This window comes from Carassius carassius, chromosome 13, assembly GCF_963082965.1.
Source record: "Carassius carassius chromosome 13, fCarCar2.1, whole genome shotgun sequence".
NCBI classification, from domain to species: Eukaryota; Metazoa; Chordata; class Actinopteri; order Cypriniformes; family Cyprinidae; genus Carassius; species Carassius carassius.
This window is the reverse complement of record NC_081767.1, coordinates 23,035,708-23,061,882: the sequence shown is the minus strand read 5'-3', so window position 1 is coordinate 23,061,882 and position 26,175 is coordinate 23,035,708. Positions and strand designations below refer to the sequence as shown.

The 26,175-nt window shown below is 37.9% G+C and overlaps 1 protein-coding gene and 2 pseudogenes across 1 annotated transcript; all 3 read right to left on the bottom strand.

Moving 5' to 3' along the window:
• Positions 1-23: 23 nt before the first annotated feature.
• On the bottom strand, positions 24-2,547 carry LOC132155485 (putative sodium-coupled neutral amino acid transporter 8; annotated as a pseudogene).
• Positions 2,548-2,966: 419 nt separating this feature from the next.
• Positions 2,967-4,005, bottom strand: LOC132155674 (putative sodium-coupled neutral amino acid transporter 8; annotated as a pseudogene).
• Positions 4,006-5,849: 1,844 nt separating this feature from the next.
• LOC132156119 (membrane-bound transcription factor site-1 protease-like) lies at positions 5,850-25,352 on the bottom strand. Its single transcript, XM_059564990.1, has 23 exons — positions 25,198-25,352; positions 22,561-23,074; positions 17,792-18,049; positions 14,718-14,936; positions 14,511-14,621; positions 14,245-14,354; positions 13,742-13,858; positions 13,524-13,591; positions 13,325-13,427; positions 12,471-12,622; positions 11,526-11,687; positions 11,116-11,260; positions 10,822-11,010; positions 10,465-10,637; positions 10,175-10,290; positions 9,903-10,059; positions 9,087-9,211; positions 8,859-8,936; positions 8,613-8,753; positions 8,345-8,476; positions 6,922-7,048; positions 6,664-6,794; positions 5,850-6,546 (listed from the first exon to the last, which is right to left on the bottom strand). Exons 2-23 carry the CDS (start codon positions 22,778-22,780, stop codon positions 6,335-6,337), a joined length of 3,246 nt encoding a protein of 1,081 aa, XP_059420973.1. The 5' UTR covers positions 22,781-23,074; positions 25,198-25,352; the 3' UTR covers positions 5,850-6,334.
• Positions 25,353-26,175: the final 823 nt, after the last annotated feature.

The window sequence follows — 26,175 nt, the reverse complement described above, 5'->3', positions numbered from 1 at the left end:
GTTCCAATGTGACATTGGCCATTCAAATGCAAAACATAAAAAAAATTACAATATATAAAAAGTTTACATGACATTCCATGCAAACGTGATTGTACATAACTATGCGTGAAGTATTGGAGCAATGTCTAAAATTATGTCAACCCATACAATACAATGTCCTTGTGTTGAACAGTAACAGCCAGAAATATAAATATTACTTATGAGTTGCATGATCGCAATAGAAGTGCTCTGGCCAAATATATAGGTTCCACAGAAAAGTGTGATCAGACTGCACCACAAATATTAGGCAAAGTCCTTCAATAAAAAATAGTGCAAATGAATACAAAATGATACAAATATACACATCATGCTACATTATACTAAAACGCACAGACACTTTGTTATGAGAATCAAGCTGAATCCATTATTCTTATTTAAATTTGTCATATCATGAGGAATATTTTTATAAATCAGAATGTAATAATAATATAAAACACATGACCCCCTTTATGAATGCGAATATTCATTTCAAGATGACAAGACCCAATTACCTGGAAACATAAAGATGAAGAAAGCATTGACTCCTCCGACAACACTGATCACTTTGCTAATGTCTGGAACAAACACTGCGATGAGAAGAGTAATTGTGATTGTGACCCAGACTGTGGTCAAGGCAAGACTCTTTCACCGCTGTGTGTTTGTGTCACCGCCACAGCAGTGGATCCTGAATCACAGATCTACACACACAGACATGTCAATTAATCTATAAATGTACTGTAACTCGTCTTCTAATAGCCATAAGACAGTTTGCTGTATACCTTCCAAGCACGACAATGATGGGGTAGACGGTGATGATTGAGATTCCAAACAGCAGTCTGGCAACGATCATGGTCACATCACCCCCACTGTATGACATCAAAATATCAGGAGCAACGTTCCTCCCAAATGGCAGATACCAAAAGACTCCTACAAAATAGTCCAGCTCATCTGTTAAACAATATGCACATAAGAAAATGTATGTATGCCAGTCAACCATTACACTCTCCTTGATAAAAAATTTAAATAAAAAAGTGATCTAAAAACATATAAATCCTTTAACATTCAGATCTGGCACAGCAACCGGTTCAGTAAATCATCAGAAATTAGAATCCTCCAAAATATTGTGTGAAATATAACTAGAAGAATCTCTTATCATTATGACATTAAAGTCCACTTACAGGGCCAGCGACATTCTTTATATTAAATTCACTTGAATGCTCTTGAATTCAGTGGCAAAGGTAAATTTTCAGCAGCCATTACTCCAGTCTTCAGTGTCACATGATCAGATCAATCATCCTAATATGATACTTCTCATTATTAATATTAAATGAAAAAAAGTTGTGCTGCTTGATATTTTTGTATAAATGTGATGGGGGTTTTTTCCAGGATGCTTTGAATAGAAACACATTTATTTTAAATGGAATAGTTTTTGTCTTTAGTGTCACTTTTAATCAATGCTTTCTGACTCAAAAAAAAAATCTCTATATTTATATTTCTGAAGTGAATAAATTTAAATGGCGGTTAAATGTGGTTTGTAAAATTTAGCATTCACAACATAATTTTGTTAATGTACATGAAGCATGATTCCATTTGAAGTTCTCTTATCGAGCTTTAATTACTGACCTTTGAGAAAGTAGATGATGAGGCAGATGAACATGGATACCATAGAGAAGAAAGACCTAGTGGGACAACTTTCTGTTCTCCATACTACTGTAGACAGTAATGCAGGCCTCGTGGCACTGAAACAGACACAGTATCAGCACAAGCCCCGCTGTGTTCAAACATCTGATCTCCAGCACACTTTGCCTGCACCGAAAAAAGCTTTTCCTGTAATAACTAACTTTCTGCACTAGGCCATTTCTCACCGATTCCCCTGCTGCACAGCTCTTTTCAAATCTCCATTTCCCTCTTCCTTCCATTCCCGCTTGTAATCAATCAGCTTCGGGCAGCGGACACAGAGAAATTCAGCGCTCTTCTGCTATGCCAGTGGACTTTTATTACATTTCTGACAATCCCCCAGCGTTGACAAATAAAACTCACCTCAAAGATGCACCATTTTTCAAGCTTTGCATCTGACCTGACCTTAAATATTAAAGGGAGAGCAAAAGCAATTTGGCTTCCCCTCATTAGTGGAATGGAGCGATGATATTCAGTGAAATAATTTCTCTTTTTCCTCAAAGGTAAAATGGCAGCATGTTGGATAAAAGCAAGAAAACTCACCTGAAAGCCAAAGCAAATAGTTGGGATGACGCTGAACATAGAAGCCCATGAGTTTAATCTAAATAATAATAAAAATAATGATAGTTAAGCAGGTGGCTTCATGGATGAAATTTCCTGTGACCTTTTGCTTTCAGTTGAATGAGCCAATTCTTTCAGCATGACAGTAAGATTTGTTGAGGCATGGCAAGAGGAAAGATGGTTCTAGAGATTCTTTTATACAATTTGCAACTACATTTGAAAGCTCTGTCACTCCACACTCACCCAACTTCTGTAAAGAGGCGACAGATTGAGCTCATGGATGGGCCTCATGTGCTATTTCACAGTGATGCTACGGTGAGATACGTGGCAGCAAAGCGTCCTAGAACATTGAGCAAAAGTAAATATCAAAGACTATAGATGAGAAAATAAATGCGGCTGACATAAAACAAATGATCTTGATGATGCTTGGGGAAGAAAGCTTTGCTAGTTAGTCAGAGGAGAGTCATTTTAAAGCTATTCATAATGCTGTGCACTGTCACGCCAATTGACCATAAAAGTCCTAATGAAAAACAGAAGCAATAATATAATAGCGCTTCATAAAATTCATTTCTTTTTATTTATTTACTCCCAACTCTTAACAGGCTTCCCACAGTTTTCAATCAAATTCCATGCCCTTTCCAAAAACATTTTGACTAAGAATGTATTTGTATTAATCATTTGTAAATTGTTGCACACAATTCACTAAAAAGAACTCATTTAAAATCATTCACTTACAAAAGAGAAATCACTCTGACTTGTGAGTAAACACCAGTGTCTAGCTGATTAAATACATCTTGAGCAGAGCATAACTAGAAAAAAAATCACTATAGGAATTACTTCTGTATGCTGATCTCCTTTGGAGCAGAGAGGGAAAATGAAGAAGAGACAAAGGAGAAACAAGACAAATCTCTGGTCTGTGTATCAGTAGAATTGCATCTCTGATTCTACAAAGCCTGTAATTAACTCATATATAGACACACACTGGGAGAGATGAATGGAGATGAATCAATGTGAGGATATGCATAATGATTAATGGCTACTTTACAAGGACACTATCTTTACAAAGACACTATATGAGCAATTAGTAATAAAAAGAAAAGGTCAAAGCCTTATTAACAGCTTTAAATTGCTTACATTTCTGAAGCTGGTCGGCCACTATGATCAGAAAAGCAACAGATATAAAGAAGAGGTTGAAAAGATAGCATATCTCACAGAGGTTGCCTATGGCAGGACCACACACTTCTCTAAACACAGCCTGATGTGTGTTTTATTCACTGATTGAAGACAAACTGCCCAGGATGACAAGTCCACTGATCGAGAACACAAGAGAAATCTATTTAAATAAGATAAAAATATATAATATCTTTATAGAGTTAAAAAATGTGTATATACTGAACAAATAGTTGTCTCAAATGATCACTGGACACACTGGAAAGATAATTATTTTAGTGTGCATATCGATATGGTAGAAGCCACAGTGATGAAACCATGAGAAAACCTGAGTCATAAAATGTTTGAACAATCAGTGTTTGATTGTAGCAACCGCACAGAACTACTTGACATTTCCACAGTGACAGCTGAGTGAATTCCTCCAGCTTTCTCAAAAGCCCAGGGAAAGATGAGAAGCCCTGCACCCAGCGACGACTTCAGCATGATGAAAACCGCTCCAAGTGAGCCCAGCTTCTCTCCGTTTGTGTCCAGAGAGGGCTTTGTTAAAAAGCTGATGCTTTCTTTAGCCAGCTCCTCCATGTTCGTCCCTGTTTGGATCACTCTCTAAAGGAGATCAAACTTTAGCTCAGGTAAATGAGGGGTGGGAGATTGTGTTTCAGGCCAATCAAATGCTCTTCTATCTCGAGAAACGAACCTAATTTGATTTGTCGGTAATTTACTGAAAAGCATTTGAGTAGCCAAGCAATGAATCAAAATTACCAGTTGGCACTGGTGCTACTGGCTCACTGTCACTCCTCTGGATCCCAAGAAAATCACAAGCAAAGCTGGGAACTTTCCAGATATGAGGGACAAGTGGAATATGTGACCTCCTTTATGACAAGATTTGGGAAATCCACTTAGGCACAGATAACTGGTCAGGGTTAGTTCCCATGTTCCTCATGTCATTAACCTCTATCAGGTTGCGTCACCTGAAAGGGACTGTTGACATTTTCGCAGGCGATTCTTCCCATTAAAAATGGATCAGGAACGAGATTTACAGAGACTTCCCAGCCCCTAACACTTTCTAATGGAATTAGTCGATTTCACTCTGGCCTGAAGCAAAAGAGAAGGAAACTACAGGACTGCTTAGCAGACAGTGTTGGACCGATTTACCGTATTTTCCGCACTATAAGGCACACTTAAAAGCCTTTAATTTTCTCAAAAAACGACAGTGCGCCTTATAATCCGGAGTGCTTTATATATGGATCAAGGTTTTGTTGACATTCCCTTTAGCACAGCTCCATCTAGTGGATGCATAACGCAAACCCAGTCAAAAGTTTGACTGCAGTATCTTCTATTCTATGCGCTTTATAATCCGGTGCGCCCTATATATGAAAACTGTTCTAAAATAGGCCATTCATTAAAGGTGCGCCTTATAATCCGGTGCGCCTTATATTGCGGAGAATACGGTAGATTGAAGAACGCCAGCATTCAGTTACAGGGAGGCTATGACCGTGAAGAATGCTTTTTACCTCGGGAAACTCAATTTGTTATATTTTCTGCACTTTCAGCAACGATTCCTTACACGGATAAAAAAAGAGAGTAATGTTTAAAGATATATTTATCAAAAAACTCCATGAAAACAGTCATATAACGAAATAATGACAATTTAAAATGTAATTGTTTCCTGCGATGAGTCTGCTGACAAAACATAATTTTCAACAGCAATTACTCCAGTCTTCAGTCTCACTTGCTGAATAAGTCTTTCTTTCACTTTTCTTTAAAATCTTACTTAGCCCAAACTTTTGAATGATAGTGTACCATGGTTTCCACAAAAATATTAAGCTGCAACAACTGTTTTCAACACTAATGAGAAATGTTTCCTGAGCACCAAAGCAGCATACTAGAGTGATTTCTGAAAGATCATGTGACACTAAAAACTAGAGTAATAGCTGCTGAAAATTAAGCCTCACAGGAACAAACATTATATTTAAATTAAAGAATGTGCATTGAATTATAATTTCATTAAAGGTGTTTGGTTTGTAACCTGTTAGAAAGATATATGAGAGCACACGTTTGTTTGTTTGTTTGTTTGTTTGTTTGTTTGTGTGTGGTGTAATGAACAGGAACACAAAAATGGACCAAGTCAAATATGGCTTTCCTCCAAATAAATGTCCTGAAGGGAGATTTTACTGCTGAGCTGAACAATGTTCAGGCAAATAAGTGGGCCTAACGGTCAAACTGCGACAGCTTCATCCATCTTATGCACATGTATTTTACACAAACTAAGAACAAATAGGTTCATCCATCATCGAAAGTAGCTAAAGTAAACAGAACCGTTGCATAGGCACATATACTTCTGATTGTTTCCCTAAATCATCTCTTGTTCTTGTTTTTTCCCTCCAATGTAATGTTATATGATTTATTACAAAGACAGAGGCAGGTTTTCTTGCTTCATATCGGATAAGATATATTTAAAACATTGATAATTCCACAGTGAAATCATGATGCTATTTACAAAAGACGTAAGCACACAACCGTTTTATAAAAACACAGTCTGACTGAATACAAAAATGAGAACATGTGGAAACAAGTCCAATATTTTGATCAAAGAAAACTGAATGGCTGGTTTCGGTTGTCCAATTTGACATAGAAAGCAAGGGTCAATAGTCAATTATTAATCAATAAATTAAAAAAAGGAAACATTCCTCCATTTGGTCACTAAACTGAAAGGCAAGTGTTGAATAAAGACGAGAGGGAACACTGATGTCCAAACTAGGCCTTCATCTGGGCGCAGGTGGCTGGTTCATCTCCAGAAATGTACAGACACAGCCCTTCAGCTCTCATTATTATTATGGGGTTATGGCATCACACACACCGCAGGGAAAACTGTTCCCCGTTAGTTTGTCCAGATGTGGTTTGTGGCGGATCATACGGTGGGGGTTTTGCCTGAGTGAGGGGTTTGTTGTTGCTGTTGCTGAAGGTAAAGCGGCCGTTTCACTCTAGGTTTCCTGCGCTTCGGCTTGCTCTTGGACTTGGTCAGTTGCACCACAAAGAAGGAAAGAACAACCATGGCACCGAGAAAAGCAAACATTGGGATGGTCTGGCCCACCTCTTGATTATAGCGGCCGGGCATTATCCCTGAGAAAAACACAGACATGGATTACTGCAACGTGCTGGCTGAATTCTAAAAGGCCCTTTTGTGGGGTACATCGTGTTGATTAATTCTTAAACACGCAGCAAAAGTTTCTTCCTCACCTCCAGGGATGTCCCAGGCTCCACTTTCTCCAGGAGACAGAGGTCGAACCTGAGGCCGATATGGCCTCACATTAGGCAAAACAACCTTGTCCATGTCCACTGACAGTAGCTTCTGGTGCTTCCACAGATTGCTGAGAACAAATGAATTTCAACAAACCTTGTCAGATGTTGATATTAAAAGACAATGCATCCAAATTTAGATTTGTTTCCACTGACAGTGCAGTAGTTGAGAATGGCAGCGGTCTCATGTGTACTGACCTGGGAGCAGTCTCATTAAGCGGCTGGGGTTTAGCCCAAGACAGATGAGGACATGCAGGTAGAGGACGAGGCTTAGGGTCACCCAGATGAGCCTCCAGCACTTTGGAGTAACGGTAGAGGTGATTACCTATCGAAATAATAATAATGTAATCATCATTATCATCAGATTAAATCCAATGCTTAGTGTGTATACATTTATATATAGAGAGAAAGACAGAGTACAATATAATAAGAAGCTTTCGACACCATCGCAAAAGACACCGTACAAGTACATCGAAATCCATGTTGTGATAACAGAGGTGTGTTCCATCAGGTGCGTGATTTCACATAGAGCAGCTGTTATTACACAAAGCCGTTGTTAACGGACAACCTAGGCAAATTGACGTTCATTATCAGTGTGGACTTGCACAGCTTGTCAGTTAACAATGGCTCTGTGTAGTAACAGCTGCTCTATGTGAAATCCCGCACCTGAGGGAATTTACTGCTTATTAGAGAACCGGCTTTACTGACAAGATGCGCATTAATTATCGGCAAATATTTATCGTGCACCCCTAGTGCCTATTGTTACATCCTGCTCCCGCCCATATTTGCAGCGGTGTCCGAAAAAATGTCACAAGTAAAAAAAGTCTAGTGTGACCGCCCCTTAATGCATTAATAAAAATATAATGAATTAATAATGAAAACAATGAAAAATAATGAATGAATTGAAAGTGCATTAAATAGTGATGTGTCGTTCGTGAACGAATCGTTCTTTTTGAACGAATCTTTTAGGTGAACGAATCGTTCTCGTTCACATAATCCACTGACTCGTACTTCTCGTTCAGTGAAGTTCCTCCCTTCACAGCAGCGCGGCGCTATAAGCAGTAAACCGGGTTAGTCTGCCATTTAGCATGTCAATCTCGCAAAAATGCAAAGCGCAGTTAAGTACTGTACTGTGCACATACGCTTGTTTTGATATTTAGCAACTCCACGTTTAATCCCCGATTTATGAATGTGAATATATAATATACAAACTGTCTGACCAAACAATTAAAATGCTAATTAGGCAAGAAAACCTTGTGCTTTGTTCATCTGAAAAACTTAATTAGACTTTATATATTGAATGTGATTATACACACATTTTAATAAAGCCAGATCAGTTTTTGTAACAAGTGAATATGTTCGTTGACTTAAGACATAACACATAATACACTCTTTTTTTTGCCATCTGCTGGCATATTTTGTGTAATACAAAGAAATGATCACTGAACGAATCAGTGAACGATTCTGAACGAATGATTTTGGTGAACGAACTGAAAATGAACGAATCTCTAAAAAGAATCATAATTTCCACCACTAGCATTAAAAAAAAGAATTACAAATAAAATCAAATGTAAATGCATTACAATGATTTAAGATTTAAAAATATTTTAAAAAGTTTTACCTTCCAATCTCTGTGGTAATGGCCTGTCTGTGCCTATAGGGGACGCCACTCTGTTTTTAGAGTGGGTGAGACTGGGTGGAGTCATGCTATAGGAAGTGTACTGCAGCAGAGCATCCAGAAGCCAAAAACAATCTTAATGGAGAAAAGAGAACCCAAACACATTTAATTAAATTAACATTTCCAAACATTTAGTGTGGCTAGTTTTTTAAAACTCTATCTCAGACTTGTTTTCCCAAATTGTGAGCTTCTATACACAAATGCCCATTACCTTTCTGTCTATGACTGTCATCAATACAGTTGGAGTCTCCGTAGAGTGCGATGCGGCCTCCCCCCTCAGAGGGTGTTTGGTACAGTCCAAGCACAGGCACATTTTCCACCACTGCTGTCTCTTGTTTCAAGACCTCCAGACCTAGAAATTTTGAGACAATAACATGAGGATTAGATGCAGCCTTTAGCTGGTCTCCACAGACACAGCAGTGATGTGAGGTGTACGATCACAGCAGGTGCCGTGTACCTTGATCCTTTAAGGTCTGAGCAATGACAATCCCATCCTCAGGAAAACGAGCGATGCTGCACCCCGAGGCATAATACACTAGAAGCAAAAGGTATATGGTATATTGAAATATTTTTATTTTTTTTTTTCTTGCAAACTTATTGCCATTAAAACGGTTTACTCAATATCATGTATTTAACAAGAATCTATGATACAGCTATGTTTTAGCGAGAAGTTATAGAGTCTTACTGTCATGATCTGCCATTGTGAAGTCACCTTCATACAGACCATCACTGAAGGCCATACCCCAGACTGAGATCAGGTCATTCAAGGCTGGCACGTTAGCGCCCCCTGTGTCCGGCATCCACCATTGTCTGCAAATGTGTAATGCACCAGTTTCAAAATTTGCCTTTATTTGATAAACAAAATATGATTGTCCTGAATTGGACACTTTACTAAGAGGCCCATTTAAAAGCATTTGACACATCCAATAATAGAAACTGCACAATGAATCCCCCCAAAATAACATTAGATTTTAATTAGGGCACTTAAATACCCTATTGGGAAGTGTAATTTATTTGAATTAGGGCAGGAAAACAGAAGATAATTGGAAAATTAGACAAACCCATCGGTGAATAAAAATGTCAGGTGAAATCACAATTAAATCAAGTAATAAGCAAGGCAGTCTTGACACAAATTAAGGTCTATTGAAACGCTAACTTTCCGTAACCTAGCATTAGTTAGGTTTTCTGCCATATACTGTGGTGTCCAAAACAACTGAAGTATTTTTTTTTTTTAAGCCTAAAGACTTAGTTAATGGATTCAGGATTAAAGTAATAAGTAGACAAATATTTCCCATGAACTAAAAATACATAACATATTATTATTATTATAAATGTTATATGTTTTTCTAACATTTTTTCTTTAAACATACAGACCTCAGACTATTGGACCCCACTGAACATTTACCCAGAATTACATGCAGTACAGTGGACTGATAAATCATCTTTTAACGATAGAGACAATGACACAAAAGATTACGGTATGCCTTTATGTTCTCAGTACCTGGTGTTCTCATCATAGAACTTGACTTTTCTCATGACTGATGTGTTGTACCAGTCACTGAAGATGATGAGAGACAGGCCGTTATCGATGTCTCTCCTCAACTTGGTGATTTCCTCTGGAAAATACTCTTCTTCACTGTCTACCATCAGCAAGGTCCCTAAAATCATGCACGCAGAGACAGATGATTTCCATCACTACTTGCACCATAAAACCAATTCGTCTTCAAGAAAGAATCATTTATACAGAAAACACTCCACTAGATGAACACCTACCATACTGACTGGCATCAAAGCATGTGATTGGTGCACCCAAGACCTCGACAAAGTAGCCCATGCTGCGAAGGTGCTGATACATGTCTCTAAAGTTAGTGTGAATATGATCACCATTCCTTCAAAACAAGAGAAAACCAATGTCATCTACACACTTATAAATGAAAAACTGGGGTAAATTGGTTACTAGAATCAAGCTATGAAATGCTGCCCTCTAGAGATTCTTTTTCACAATGCAATGCATTTTCTAAAAACTAATTGAAGGTAGATTATTTTTGGTAGTTGAGGCTCACCAGTCAAGTGGATCGTTCTTCATACGCAGGTTGTCTCGGGGGAAGTAGCCAGGAGGGTAGCGTAGGTTGTGGTACTGATCCCACAGAATCCTCTTACTACGTGGTGGAGTAGGGACAATCTTGACCTTCACTGGTAACTTAACAGTAGAGGTCATCTCGCCACCTATTGCTGACTGGATACAAACACACGAAAACAACAGGTCATGATCTCAAATTACACTACTACAGGTTGAAAGAAGTGTGGTCAAAAGCCAATAAAATTAACTTATGATTTAAGGAGAAGAGCACTTTCAAATACAAATAGCAAATTATCACGTTATTGGAAATTTCAGGGACAGTCACAGTACGGTTACTCACATCATTTTCTGCTGGTGAGGCTACTGTAACCATGACATGACCCTGAGCGATGCCTTCCCACGATGCAGCTTTCTTGGCCACAGATATGGAAACAGCCAGGTATCCAGCCCAGGGCCAGAGTACAGGTGAGTAAGACACCGCCACATCCACATAATCCCCATTCTGAGGAAGGTAGGGCTGCCAGATGGGCTGCGGATGTAAAACATAACTGAGCTGAATCAAATGGACCATGACTGTTTGAAATTACAGTTTAATGTAAAAAGTTTACATTGCAATCTATCTATTACTTCCTACCTTGTCCAAAATCCTTCCAGTCACACCCATACCATTAAGAATGGTCACGTTGACAATTGTCGGCATGCCACCGTAGTAAATAGGCTGAGAGCAGTAGGGCCACATGTATGGGCACTCTGTCAGATCTACGTAGCTCGGACTCAGGCTAAAGAATAAAAAAAAAACACCATTAAAAATTCATTAGAGGACAATGACCTCACTGAGAGCCAGTGCAAGATAATGAACCATGTCAAGTCTACTCTATAATCAGGCTGGAACATAATTAAATCTTGAAGAGCGTGCGATAGAGATGCCGGCTACATTTTAAATGGCTAATTCAGCATACATGAATAAGATAATGTGAGCATGCTATGCAAGCAGAATGGTAGTCAGAGCAGAACACTATATTTGTGCATATGCCTGAGACATGCCTGGCTTGTGGTTTGTAGCTGTTAAGGATCTGGTAGGCTCTGAGTAAATCGAGTTTGCCATGGCCCTGCTCAAACATGTTGACGCCTGGCAGCCTACGTGCTGAGGCGATCAGGGCCTGCTTCATACTGGCCGGGTTCACCAACTCTCTGTTCAAAACAGTGCTGGAAAAACAAAAGACAAACATGGCTCATTTAAATGGATGTGGGTTGATGGCATATCATTTCAGTGCAACCGCAGGTTGAGGACCGGAAAACAGACATATATATAAAAGAGATAGAAAGAAAGAGAACTGAAGGAGGTGAAATGAAACTGTATAAAGTGGAAACACAGACAAATTAGGTTAGCCCATCACAGTCTGGGAGGGCAGACTACAAATATATAGCAAGAACTAAGATAGTAAAAGAGAAACTATGCCATTAAAGTCCCAGTGGAAAATAAGACTGATTCTGACAATTCATTCGTTTCTTGTTTTTCTTTTCTTTCAGGATGAATTTTCAATTTATTTTTCTCTCATAAGGACAAAGGAAAAAAAATAAGGCACTTGTGCAGGAAACCATTGGTTTAGGGGACCAATTTATTTAGTTCAACTTCATATCAGTTGTGTGTTAGTGGTGTTTTTATAGCAATAATAACAAGTACACATGAGCTCACTATCAGCGCCCTGATAAAGCAGCGAACACAGACCTTATAACGAAACCCTGATCTGAATCACTGAGTAAAGTGGATTTAAAATGACATAATTAAAGTGCACTCCCTTTTATTAAGTATATAGTCCTGAAATCAGACAGCCCTAATTTAGGTGGAGTATATATTATTTATTTATTTTTTAGTTCTGTTAAGTCCTACAAAACAAAATTACAATTTGAAAGTGAGTTTCTGAATGTTAATGCAAAGCACTTTGGGAAATCTGTGAGTTTCATATTATTTTTGTTCATTTATCTCACCTGGCCAGTAGTGTGACAGCTCCGGCCACTACAGGTGATGCAACACTGGTGCCAGAGAGAGAACGACAGCCCTCCTTCAATCCTGAGCCACGCACACCAGAGCCGTACGTCACAATGTCAGGCTTCACCCTGCCATAGCCACCTGGCAGCTCCTGATCAACAGAAAGCAAAACCATGATTAAACTGAGCCGACAAGACAGATAATATGACGAGTGGGAAAGAGAGCAGCATGTTACTTACATCAGCGGACATTTAATCTAAATTCAGCATGGCGAGCAAGAGTTCACTTCTTTATAATGGATACTGGGATGTTGGGGAGTTCAATAATAAACTGATTCACAACTCAGATTCAAATTTCTATTTGCATCATTGCCCAATTTTTTTTTTAATAACATCCAAAACAATTTAATATATTTAGGTAAACACTGTTGTTTATTATTTAAATTATATCTAAATAAAACATGCCTTGATTATTTTACCTAGACTACAATTTAATTGTAATTCTATTTTTTTGTAATATCACCCAGTTCTTTAACTGGGAAATCCATTTTCAATAGCTTATATCTCAAGGACATTCATTTATATGCAACTTTATTGAAAATCTACAAAGCTGTAATTCTTTGAACAACTTCAAAGGTGCAATAAATGTACTGAGTCTTTTGAAGTACATCTCTTCAATTTATTCTCCTTCCTGAAGCAGGGGAGGCTAGATATCTCCAACTCTGTGTAGCAGGAGGTGTCTGTCTGCCCTTTTTAGGTCAGATCAAAATGCACAAACATGTTCTAACTGGCCTCTTTATGCAGCTACACAGGAAAAATGCAGTACTGTTATGTCACCAAAAGACAGAACGCACCCATGTTGTCATGCCCCGGGATGAGAACCTGGCAATGTTGTCTTCAAAATCAATCCCTCCAACACCAATTACATCCATCTGATCTGCTGGATTGTTCAGAGTTCTGGAAGACAGAAAAGATAATAAATATATATAGCAGTATCAACAGGAATGTTGGGAATATTGGCCAAATCTAATATAATTTGTCTACTTTTCTTACCCATAGAGTGGGCCGTCATTGCCAATAGCAGATACCATAATCACCTTGTTGGCTGTGAGCTCCCAAACCTTGTTAAACACAGATCTTTTATTAGAGCACTACATTTCAGAGAGCATAAACATTGATGTACAGTGTATTTTTACACTGCACCTAAAATTACACTGCTAAAATTGGTTGGCTCTTATCAAAATGATTTTAGACAAAAGCATTGTCCATACCTTATCAACAAAAGGATGGTCCATAAAGTCTGGTCCCCCTATACTGAGATTTAAGACATCTATCTTCTTCAGGATGGCATAGTTAAAGGCATCCAAGAACCAGGAGGTGTAGGACACCTAAGAAGAACAACATATGCGTATGTTTAGAAATTGTTTGGCTTACAACATTCTTCAAAAGAGCTTCTTTTGAGTTCAGCAGAAAAAAGAAATTCATACAGGTTTGGAACAACTTGAGAATGAGTAAATGACAAATTTTCCATTTGGGTGAACTATCCCTTTCAATCGAACATCCTGAATAGGTGCTCAAGAAACATTTCTTATCATCAATGTTGAAAACAGTAGCGCTGCTTAATACTTCTTTTGTAAACTTTTACATTTTTTAAAACATTAATTAACACGCTTATCCAACCGGGATGCATAAACTGATTGAAAGTGACGGTAAAGACATTTTTAATCCTGAAAAGTGGTTGTATAGGATCATGGATTTGAGTGTTGTGTGCTACCTGGTTATTGGTAAAAACCCTGAAGATATGAAGCTCAGAATCAGGAGCGAATCCCTGGCACTCTCTCATGCTGGCAATAACCCCAGCAACAAAGGTACCATGACCCAACCCTGACGAAAGAATGCGAGACAGACAAAGATAAAAGAATGATTAATGCTCATAATCTGAACAATTCATCTGGGTTGATTCAGTCAACTTCACTCAGAGCGCAATAATGATTGTTGAATGCGTTTAAACTTGTCTCATGACATTGTTTTATGTCTAACCATCATCCAGTGTTTTCTCATTGGTCCAGTTGGTTCTTTCTTTAACATTCTTAAAGTGAGGGTGCTTCTCACTCAGCCCAGTGTCAAATACTGCAACCTTCACCCCAGAGCCTGCATGTGAACAAACAGGAACACAAGCTTCATCGCAAACCTGATCTCCAAAAGGAGTAGAACATTAATTACAACAGCATTTACTTTAACACACACCAGTGTGTCCCATCTGCCAGAGCACATCTGCTTGCAGTATCTGGGCGACATGTCTGGGGATGGCCCGTAGGAGACGGCGACTGGAGTGTCTTCCTGTAGCATGCCAGAATCCAGAGCTCAGAGAAAGACTTGTTCTCCTGAGCGGCCTTGATGACTGCCACGACTGCCACTTCTGCATCCAGCGTGTGTCATTGCATGGGGACGCCCCATCAGTGCCCGCTGAAAGAGAAAAGGATTGAGAAATTATTCACAATTATATTTCATCCCATTTGATTTTATTTGTGCCATGGATATACTTTGTTATAAAACATATAAAAAGAACCTCTACTAGCTGACACACTTCTGCCAACCCATATCATTTGCTGTAATGTAACCAGGCCCTGAGGAGGAGGATTATTAAAAATGCTCACTTCAACTGTCTTTCCATTTTTTTGAACTATCATGTAATTTAATCAATCTTTCAGGCCCTGTTCCCCATTTAATCTGCATTTATATTCACTTTATAAGGCCACACATTTATTTCTCATAACTAAAGCACTTTTATGCAATCTCTGTAGACACCATCACCCCAGAACCTAAAAATAAAAATTTAAAACTTTTGCTGGAAAAAGATGTCATAGAATGACCCATTCTAACAGTTTCTAAGACTAGCTAGATAACTATAACTTGGCAACATATATTTAAATCAACTGAAATTAACAACACTGGCCCAAAAGTAACAATAATGTAAATTATTAAATTATCCTCCCCCCCCCAAAAAAGCAGTAAATGACAAAACTTGCATCGTATCAGATTCTGTCCATCCGTCTAACACCAACCTAACCACAGTATCAATGTCTACATCTTCATTTGCATTTTTATTGGCCCTTTGAATAACGTCTGGAGGGACCAGAGTTTGTGTAGAATATTTACAATTTTTTTTCAAACAGAGCAGAGTGATAATAGTGATCAAACATTTACAGGTATACTTTACAAAGCACTGAAAAGTGAAGATTAAAAAAACATTTTTTATAAAAAATAAAAACACTCTTGTAAAGTGCAGGTGCAACACTTGGATAGGATTCGTAGGTGTTCAAGCCAGCAAACCACTTTGACCAGCTCTGACATGTCAGTCTTCCTCTCTGGCTCATTACTGCTCATTAATTCCCCCTAAAGATATACAGACGAAACCAGTGCATATACTGTAATTATATTACATTTCAAGCCCCCACTCGTGCTCTTGTAGAGCTGACCCCAACATCATTTAAATGATAATTACTTGCATATATGCTCTCAAACTATGACCAGGGGTTATTCTTAGAGGCACTTTGGTTTCAGTAACGAGAACAAAAATACATCATTAGCTGCTATTAGTTTGCTCTCTTTCTTTAGGCTGTGCTATGTATAGACCGTGGATGAAGAGTGAGATACACTAGCGTGTGTGGGTGACGACTGGTGAAGCAGACTCATAAGCAGCTCCCTGGGAATTATTCCAAAATATATTTTAGCCACATTATCAATCAATCTGACAACCTTCTTAACTTTCTGATGGAAAAACTGAATTTTAATCATGACAACTCTCGGAAGATTTTAGCATGGTGATGGATATGACAATGTTAATGTATTTGGTCTTGGCAGAATAGATCTGCTACGCTGCTGCTGAATTGCTGCTACTGTTGGTTATAGCTGTAGTTGTAGATCATTGCTACATAGATCAACTTGCTACTGTCAATGCATACAGTGATACGGTGCCGTGAGTATTTAAGACATACTGCTGCGGCACAAATAGCATATAAAATAACCCCGTAGCAGATCTATACAGGTGGAGCTGGGGAAGGTAGAGGGTTTCAGAGAAACTCTGAAAAGTGCGCTGCAGGAATCTCTAATGAATGCTAGCCAGCCATATAAATGCAAGGCAGTAAGCTCATTGGCTGCATATGCAGCATGAACTAATCAGCTGAAGTCGTTTAACATGCTAAATATCATCGGTTACGTTAACAACCCATCAGCCTTCGCGATTTAGAGTTTCATGACTAAACTATATATTTTTATGAGCCACTACACCAGTCTTCCATGTAACATGATCCTTCAGAAATCATTCATATAGACTGATTTGGTGCTCAAACATTTCATATTATTCAACTGCTTTTTTTATTCAACACATTTTCAGGATTCTTTGATGAATAGAAAGTTCAAAACAACAGCATATATCTGAAACTGATATGAAAGTCTTTTTGGTCACTTGATCAATTTTGAAATAATATAAATCTGACCCCAAACTTTCGAATGGCAGTTTACACTACAAAATGAATAGTACAGCAGTAAACATCAGATAAGCATTATACAAAAGCTGTGTTGCTTGTTTAGTAGGGCTACACGATAAAATCACATGCGATGTTTAATGCGCATCTTTTCAGTAAAGCCGGTTCTGTAATCAGCGGTAAATCTCCCATCACCAGCGCGCTTCACATTGAGCAGCATTTACTACACGGAGCCGTTGATCACAGACAAGCTGCGCAAAATATGATCGTATTTTTGCGCAGCTTGTCAGTGAACAAGGTCTCTGTGTAGTTAAAGCTGCTCAATGTGAAATGCAAGATGCGCATTAAATAATCGCCCTATTGTTTAGGGTTCTGGTAAAGGAAGATGTAAATAGAGAGGAAGTCATTCTATTATTATACAGGAGCGGTGCTAGAAAACACTGATCATTCTCCCAGAGTCTCAACACCGACAGCAGATTTGCATGGAGGTGTGATTTTTTTTTTATTCTAATGGTGGGGAACTCAGCCCCACCATAACAGACAGAACATTTCCACCTCAAACACTTCTGAAAGCCGTTTCCTTCACCCCATGCAGTAAATAAACACTTCCTATTCAGTTCACCCCCTTCCTCCCTGCAGTTACCTCAAAGAAAGCTGTGGAGGAATAAATCACACGCAACCTGTGTGACACGTGCACAGCACTGCAGGGTTCAGTGAGATTTATGTACTGTAAGAATACTATGTTTTAGTACATTTCAGTAAATCATAGTACAGAATAACACTATTATGCTCATGATCTCAATGTCAGTGTCATAACAGTGGAGTACTACTCACAGTCAGTCAGTTTGAGGCTGCGGAGGACCATGCGCTGGGGCGTCACTCGTTTGATGTAGGGGTGGTCCTGAAGGGTGAGCAGGCTGCTGTGGGCATCCTGACGGATCTCCACCACCTCAAAGTCACTGGGGTAATCGCTGGCAGGATTGTCCCGTCGTGCGATGCGCCAGTTCACTGCATCCACATCCCGCAGGGCGCTGCTGATGAAATCACTGCGTGCTTTGGCTGTGAAGTATCCATTAAATGCAACAATGTACTCTAGAAAAGACAAAGAGTAAGACAAGAAGAAATTGCTAAATCTCACCTGATAACTGCACTTGTATTTAATGAGGAATGCAACTTCAGCAAGGTTTAGCATTCACTAGGGCATTGGACCCAAACAGAGATAAAACAAGACGTCAAGACGTCATTCAAATGTATTTAATCTTGCATTAACAACCACAACAGAGCCTTTAACAGAAATAACGTCTGCTGAGTGAAACTTTAGGACAGGGTGGGTATAGAGGAACACCCAGTCTTTCTTTGCTCAACAAACCTGAACAGAGAGAGTATGAGAATGCCTTGAAATATGGCCGTCCTCCAGAGTGCTTAACACAACTTATAAAAAAGCCAACAGCACATGGGAGAATGCATTAATAGTTTAGTGGCTTTGGGGACAGCAGAGAGAAACAAATGCAAATAATAAAAAAGACAATTAAATTCACCATGAAAAGAATTTATCTAGACCCATTTTCTAAAACGCATGTGAAAAATTCATCCATGCATATTTCTTTTCTTTTTTTAAATGACCGTAATTCTCAATCAAAAGATCATATCGAAAACACTTCCTAGATTTATTGTTGTTAACATTTAAAGTTGCATGTTAATCTTTTAAGCACATTTATCTATCATTTGGTAGGACCTAATTCAAGTAGGAAGATGTCAACATGAATAGGATGCATGCAATCATCCTCAAACCATGAACAAAAGAAAGAAAAAAACCCAGACAACTGAACTGGTTCTCTTGCAACAATAAAGTGTTTTGTGTAGTACATTTATGGCTATAGAGAGAACAAAACTATAAAAAATTATATATTTTCTATGATGAACCAGATGTTCAACATAAAATATGTCCTGAAGGAGAACCAGAACGAAGATTTAAATAAATGCAGTCAAATTAGCAGACAATGTGCTTTGTTCAAAACTGAATTTACAAGAAACTTCATACTGAACAATTAAAACTATTGCCAAATAAAATCTCCTTGTCAATCCCGCAATTCATAGCTGAGGGAAGTTGAAATTAATTAGGCCTAAACATAAGATGGCGGCACAAAGGCATTCAAAGAGCAGCAATCAGGCCACTATAAATAATGCATTATGTTCTGGTCTTGTATACTCACATCCACACCACACCAAAACTACTAAAATGTGCGCCCTGTGAAAACAACGCCAGACTCAGATGAAGTCTTAAGAATGTACTGCCAACTGTCTGGGCCAGCCGCCAGCAAACACAGAGGATAGGGCACAAACCAACCAATGAATGAACAGAGAGCTGCAGCAGTAGAATACATTACACCAATGCTGTGCTGTTTGACCTGAAGAGCTCACGTTTTATCCTGCCCTAAATTACAATGGGAAGGGCAACATCGTCTTTAAATCCGCACACTCCATAAATGGGTTGATAGCTGATTTTCAGTGCAATAAAATGTTATCATAACACTAAAAAGTAAATTACATCACTAAATGTCAAAGTCTACGAGGAATTCGGTGTTCTTGCAGTCAAAACCCTTAAACAAACTAGAGCACGACCGATATATCGCTATGAGCCTGTCACCGATAATAACTTTTTTTTTTTTTTTTACAAAACATATAATGGAGATAAAATTTTTGAATTTGTGTAATTACTTCGTTTGTCCAGCAGAGCACACTCCACTATTTGCTACTGTTGACCTGAATGAAACACTTTAAATAAGTATCTATGGAAAACCATTGAAATTTGAACGCCCATATCTCCGTAATGGCGCGGCTAATCTGCACCAAATTTGGGGATCCCTTCAGTTCGAGAAACCCTCAAACACATATCGATTGAATGAGACGCGCTATACAAGTGAGAGAACATAGACAAGATAGTTGTTCAGTGTACTTTTTGATCATTTCGGTTTATGGCTTCAATATTTCATTCGCACTTGTGGGCGGAGCTAAAACTCTGCTTTCATCTGATTGGTCGAATCGCTCCACCTTCAGCTCGGTCTTTTTATTCTTTCAGACAGAAGAGTCAGTGCGAGTGAAGCACTGTAATGTCTGAAACCACCGCTCACTGTTAATTAGCATAATATTTGAATCAGATACATAATTCGTGCTGCTGAGACCTGAAAATTATTTCTAGGTTGTAGTATTGTATGAATATTGTCCCACTGATAAATACAGTGCAAATAGTTATGTCTCCTTGGATAACAGTGAAGTGGAAATAAATATAGTTAAATTTATGAAATAAAATTAAATAGGATTTTTTGGGAAGGTAAGTCTGGCCAGTTATACAGCAACACGAGTCAGATGAGTCTGAAGATCTGAGCTGAATTTTGTGAAACATTAAAGTTCTAGTCTGTGTCAATTACTCTCATAATAAATAATAATAATAATGTTACCCGTATTTTTCGGACTATAAGTCGCACCTAAGTATAAGTTGCATTAGTCATGACGAGGAAAAAAGCATATATAAATCGCACTGGACTAAGTTGCATTTATTCAGAACCAAGAGAAAACATTACTGTCTACAGCCGCAAGAAGGCGCTCTGTGTTTTCAGTGTAGTCTAAAGGAGCACTGAGCAGCATAGAGCGCCCTCTCACGGCTGTAGACGGTAATGTTTTCTCTGTTCATTTCTCTTGGTTAATGTCAAATTAATTTTGATAAATAAGTCGCACCTTACTGTAAGTCGCAGGACCAGCCAAACTATGAAAAGAACTGCGACTTATAGTCCGGAAAATACGGTAAATATATGTTGTCTTTCTCAAGCCCAACAAAGAAGTCTAAAAAGAGGAACATCATTCAATTTAGTATGTAATAAAACTAATATTACTAATTTATTTAAGAAATGTAACTATATTAATTTTCACAATTATTTATTAATGTCACACACACATACCTAGTGCCTTATGACTTAAAAGATGAGAGTGGTAAATGTTACAGACATGGAACTGTTCAGTCTATTATTGATTTTTATTTCCACTTCACTTTTATCCAAAGAGACATAACTATTTGCACTGTATTTATCAATGGGACAATATTCATACAATACTACAACCTAGAAATAATTTGCATGTCTCAGCAGCACGAATTATGTGCCCAGCTACATCTGTTTCAAATATTATGCTAATTAACAGTGAGCGGTGGTTTCAGACATTACAGTGCTTCACTCGAACTGACTCTTATTCTGTCTGAAAGAATGAAAAGAGATTTCTGTAATACATTTTCATTTTAATTTTGCAACTTAAAGCGTTAAAATTAGTATTCATTTTACATATTAAAACTAGTATACGAAATGGCAAATGAAAATTATGTAATTTAATTTTCATTTTGCAACAAACGTTGCACAAATGTATTGGAAAATGTAAATGTAAATTCAGAAATGCATTGCCATTTTACATATTGCATTGTCCTTTTGCATATTACATTCCAAATTGAATATTGCTACCCATATGCTTCCATACCAACTCAAATATACATTACTTAATTTAATTCATACAGGCCTACCTCATGTTGCACGTTTGCACTTAAAAAAAAAAAAAAAAAAACAATGGCACAATAAAAAAATAATTTTCAGGTCTATGTCTAATCCCTCACTTTTTCCAGTTATATAAAGGTTTTAAAAATGTGCCTTTAATTATTATATATATTTTTTTATATTTCGCAATATAATATCGATATTGCCTGGACCGTGTAAAATATTGAGATATGAATTTTAGCTCATATGATCCCAAAGGGCTACCAACGCACTGAGGGTGGCATTCGGGAGGGCTCCTCCAGCTGACGGGATCCCCCGAAATTGGTGGAGATCTGCCGGGCGTTCATGAGATAGTTACACCTGTCAACACTTTCACTTCAGTAAGGAGGTTTCTTGTTCAGGCAGCATTCAAGCGTTGTCTTATTCAACCGTAAGTGCCCTGCGAAGTGGACTTCACATGAAATTCTGCAATGATTCCAGTTCCAAGGGAATGTACGCGTTACATTCAAATGGCATTAAAGTCCACGAGACGTGAATTTATATTCATTTATTTGCAATGGTAGGGGAGAGAGCTGGGCACAAAGTAACACTTTTTGACATTCTCGGTTTGTGTAAATCCGCATAGGGTTCAATTCTAGTACAAAGGTCACTTTGTTCCATAATTACAGTGTATACATTTTTCTTTTACCCTCAAAAAAAAGGAAGTTAAATGGTCACATTTTAGTGATCATTGCAAAAAATGTGTTTATGTATATATATTCTGTTTATGTATATACGGTATTCTCTATATGTAGTACCAGTTAAATGTTTGGACACACGAATGGGAAAGTGTCCAACCTTTGCCTGGTATTGTGCTATAATATACACAAAGAATGTTGACCGTTATACCGGTATCTGCCTTTTTTTACTCCCTAATATCGGTATCAGCCCCCCCCCCCCCAAAAAAACATCGTTTAGGCTCTAAAACAAACTTTAGACAAACTGGCTAACTATAAGCCAAACTGATCCTACTTTTGTTACAAACATTATAAGACAACATTATTAACTTACAAAAATGACATTACTTACCATGCTTTACCACTTTTGTAGAAAAGTCCAGTTTTAGCGTGAGCTGCGAGCAGTTTGGGTTCAAGAGTGCATCAGCATTTAGAGGAGAAGGAAAGGGTGTTGAGAATGGCCCACTGTCTTCCTCTGTGCCCACAAAAGACAATTGACCACCTAAAAAGGCCACAAGCAAGCACAGCCGTATGATCATAGTCCCAGCCGACCGTTTCTGGTCATTGCCCATCTAAAGATACGTGTCCTCGAAGGTAACAAATGTGAATGTATATTTGCAGTTTATAAATAATTTAAGTCCAGAATGCTGAGAAGCCTGAATAACACATGGCTTGAGTTTTCATTTCTTTCTGCGTTTTCTCTCCATTGTGTGTCTGTGGACCAGTGGAGGTGATCAGTGTGGCAGCCTGAGGAGGAGGAGGGGGGTCATCTTCTCAAAAAGAGTAAAACAGTCTACTGGAGATCAGGAGGGGTGATCGTCTGGTGATGGGCTTCCTCACAATGACGTAGGGGTTTTTTATGTTTTCTGCAGACAGAGAAGAGACAACACAATAGTTATGCTTAGCTAATGACACTTTTACTCAGCAAGGATGCATTCAAATTGATCAAAAGTAACAGTAAGGACATCATGTTCTTTTACAATTTCTACCCAAAGAATCATGAATTTCTCACAGATCTGCAAAAATATTAAGCAGAACAAATGTTTTCGACATTGATACTAATAAGAAATGTGCAGCAAATCAACATATTAGATTGTGACACTGAAGACTTCTGACTACTGAAAATGCAGCTTTGCTACAGGAATATATTACATTTTAAAATAAATTCAAAGAGAAAACAGTTATGTTAAATGGTAATTTTTTTTTTTTATTAATAATTGGTTTTACTGTAAGGTCAATCAAATAAATTCATTGTTGGTAAGCTTAATAGACTTTCAAAAACATTAAAAAGACCTTACCGATCCCAAAATTCTGAACAGTGTAAACATACAAAAGGACAAGGACTATTTATTTTGAAAATCAAGTGGGCAGAGAATTTTTTGGATTCATAAAAAAAAACCTGGCTGACCATGTGACTTTGTTCACACGTTCAGATCATCTTCACTGAAGCTCTAGACGCTCTTTGGCTCATCTCAAACTATGCTGGAGAACATGATCATCAGGTTTTAAACAAACTTGTGGAGTTCATTCAGGTCAAGTGCTGCCATCATTAAAGACTTTTTGAATGATGTCCAAAATCCACCACAAATCCACCTCAGTTTTATATTCTAGAGTAAAAACTTAGCCTCCAATACGTACACCATATGGTTCTTTACTACAGACCAGACCTTCCTTGCTAGTCACAGGCTGTAAAATACCTGTAAAGACTGACTTGTGTCAACATGACAAGAAAAAAAAAGTTGCCATGAAACAGAAGTGTGATAGTCCTTTCTGTAGTCTTTGTCAGAGTGAAATGGCTTCTTGAAAAGAAAAACTAAAACGTAGGGCAAGACTTAGTTTTCTACTGGTGCAATCTCATGTTAGAGACAGCTTGTACTGACAGAATTCTATCTGATGATGTATGCAAAACTTCAACTCCAATCATTTCATTTGTTTAAACAGTTTCTGTGAGTTCAAGTCCATCTGCCTCCATTTTTGAGTGTAATGGCCACATCTCACCCTCCAGTCGCTACATCCGTTTCATCACAACTTTAAAGGTGGCCTTTAAGGATGTGAATCTGATATTCACAAAACCATTGTTTACCTTGATGCTGTTTGTAGAAAAACACAATCTAGGATGTAAGTTTAACAAGCTTAAGTAATTAAACAAATTCAATCATCATTTACTTACTCTGTTTGACTTATTAACTTCTGTAGTTTTAGGCAGAATAACCCTGTTTTTCTGTCAAACATCTACTTTTGGTGGGTACTTTTTTTATTTTTATTTTGGGTTAATCATCCCTTTTTAAAAAAATCTAAAGCTAGCTAAAGATCTTTTAGATTTAAGTTTTTATTGTATTATTATTTTTTAATCGCGCAAAGGAACAGTGGGTTGATTAATATCAGCAGCAGGCCTGTGAAAGCCCTTGTTTTCTTAGCCAAAAACACTAGTCATTTAACAAAATACAGAAACAATGTCATAACTAAATAGTAACTAAAGATCTTCTGATAACGTTCTTTTATAAAAATCAGCTTTTGTACATCAGTTGGAACAAAGCCTTTGCATCGACACTGACAAAACTGTGTACTGGATGCAGGGTTCAAGTTAGAAGTAAAGATTAAGAAACGAGTTTAAGGAGTTAATATTTAGATTGACTGTTTTGGTGGGGTACCAATCACAACGCTTTGTCTGATTGACAGATCTGAAATTATTTAATATCTTACTTTTAACAATACACTGCACACAAGCTAATGACAATAACTCTAGCAGTCTTGCTAGCTACACCATCAACAAAACAATCAATTTACGTTGCGCAAAGCAGTTTGCAGGAATAGCTCGTTATTTGCAATCCCCCCATGTTAAAAACTTTAAAGATTATGTTTTCTGTCGTTAAAACAGACAAACGTGGTCTCGCCACCTTCCTGCTACAAGCTAACAGCTAACGTTAGCTGAATAAATCACGAGCATATGAGTTCCACATAACCAACAACAACCCCATATTATACTTACAGTCGGTGGAATGTGTAACAATGGTGAAGGAATTAATTAACTCCAGTAAAATGTAGTCTGAAATATTTCGTATATTGGCTTTAGTACATATTAGAACTATGCACAAGCTAATGGCGTAAACCGTAAGACTGTAACGTGAGAAACTGGTATTGAACACAACAACCATTAGCCAATTATCAAGCGCTGCGTCACGTCTCGACTCGGGAGGGATAAGCGTTCAGCCAATAGAAAGCGTGAATACGTTTATGCTTCCATTTGATTGGTTACTGCGATAAAAATAACAAGGTGCTTCAGAAGCATGCATGTCAAAGGTGCAAGCAGTGATTTTACTTTCAATAAAGAAGTTGAACGGTAAAATATCAGTAATCATAAACGTTAGCGTGAGTTGAAGAACTCGTTCACAGCTCAATAAGCAGCCTAATAAAAGCAGTTTTATCTTACTGTTACTGGGACTGTCATGCAGGTCAGATTGCATGACAAGCAGAATACAGTTTGGGCGAGCCATAAGTAGTTCAGCCAGTCCTTAGAATGATTTCACTGGTTTAATCTGGTGTTCATCAGATCCAGCTGTTAAGTCAATAATTATTTTCCCAGCTTGGCCAGACCGAAGTTACACTATTTGGTCATCCAGTCTGGCTGCCTTTGCTGGCACTCCAACCATAGTCTATGTATGAAGTAGTACATCTGTTGTCAAAACCATCTAATATTGTCATAATCTTATTCATAACCAGTCAGCTAAACAATATTTTTACACATCTAAACTTGTATTTAATTTGTGGGGTACAGCAAAGAGAACACAACTTTTTATGGAAAATGATAACAAGGAACAAATAGCAAGGATGCATTATGGATCAATTTAGAAAGTTTCAGATTATAACTATTCCTTTGCAATGTGTATAACAATACAATAAACACTGCATTTAACATTTGTTTTGTAACATTTTATTAGCTGATGAAACAAGTCTGCTTCAGTGACAG

Coding starts and splice junctions, on each gene's coding strand:
- LOC132156119 (XM_059564990.1), bottom strand. CDS start 22,780: ATGGGCAATGACCAGAAACGGTCGGCTGGGACTATGATCATACGGCTG. Junction 11,688..12,470: donor GCTGTCACACTACTGGCCAG/GTGAGATAAATG, acceptor TTGTTTTTCCAG/CACTGTTTTGAACAGAGAGT. Junction 8,754..8,858: donor TCAGACCTTAAAGGATCAAG/GTACACGGCACC, acceptor CAAAATTTCTAG/GTCTGGAGGTCTTGAAACAA.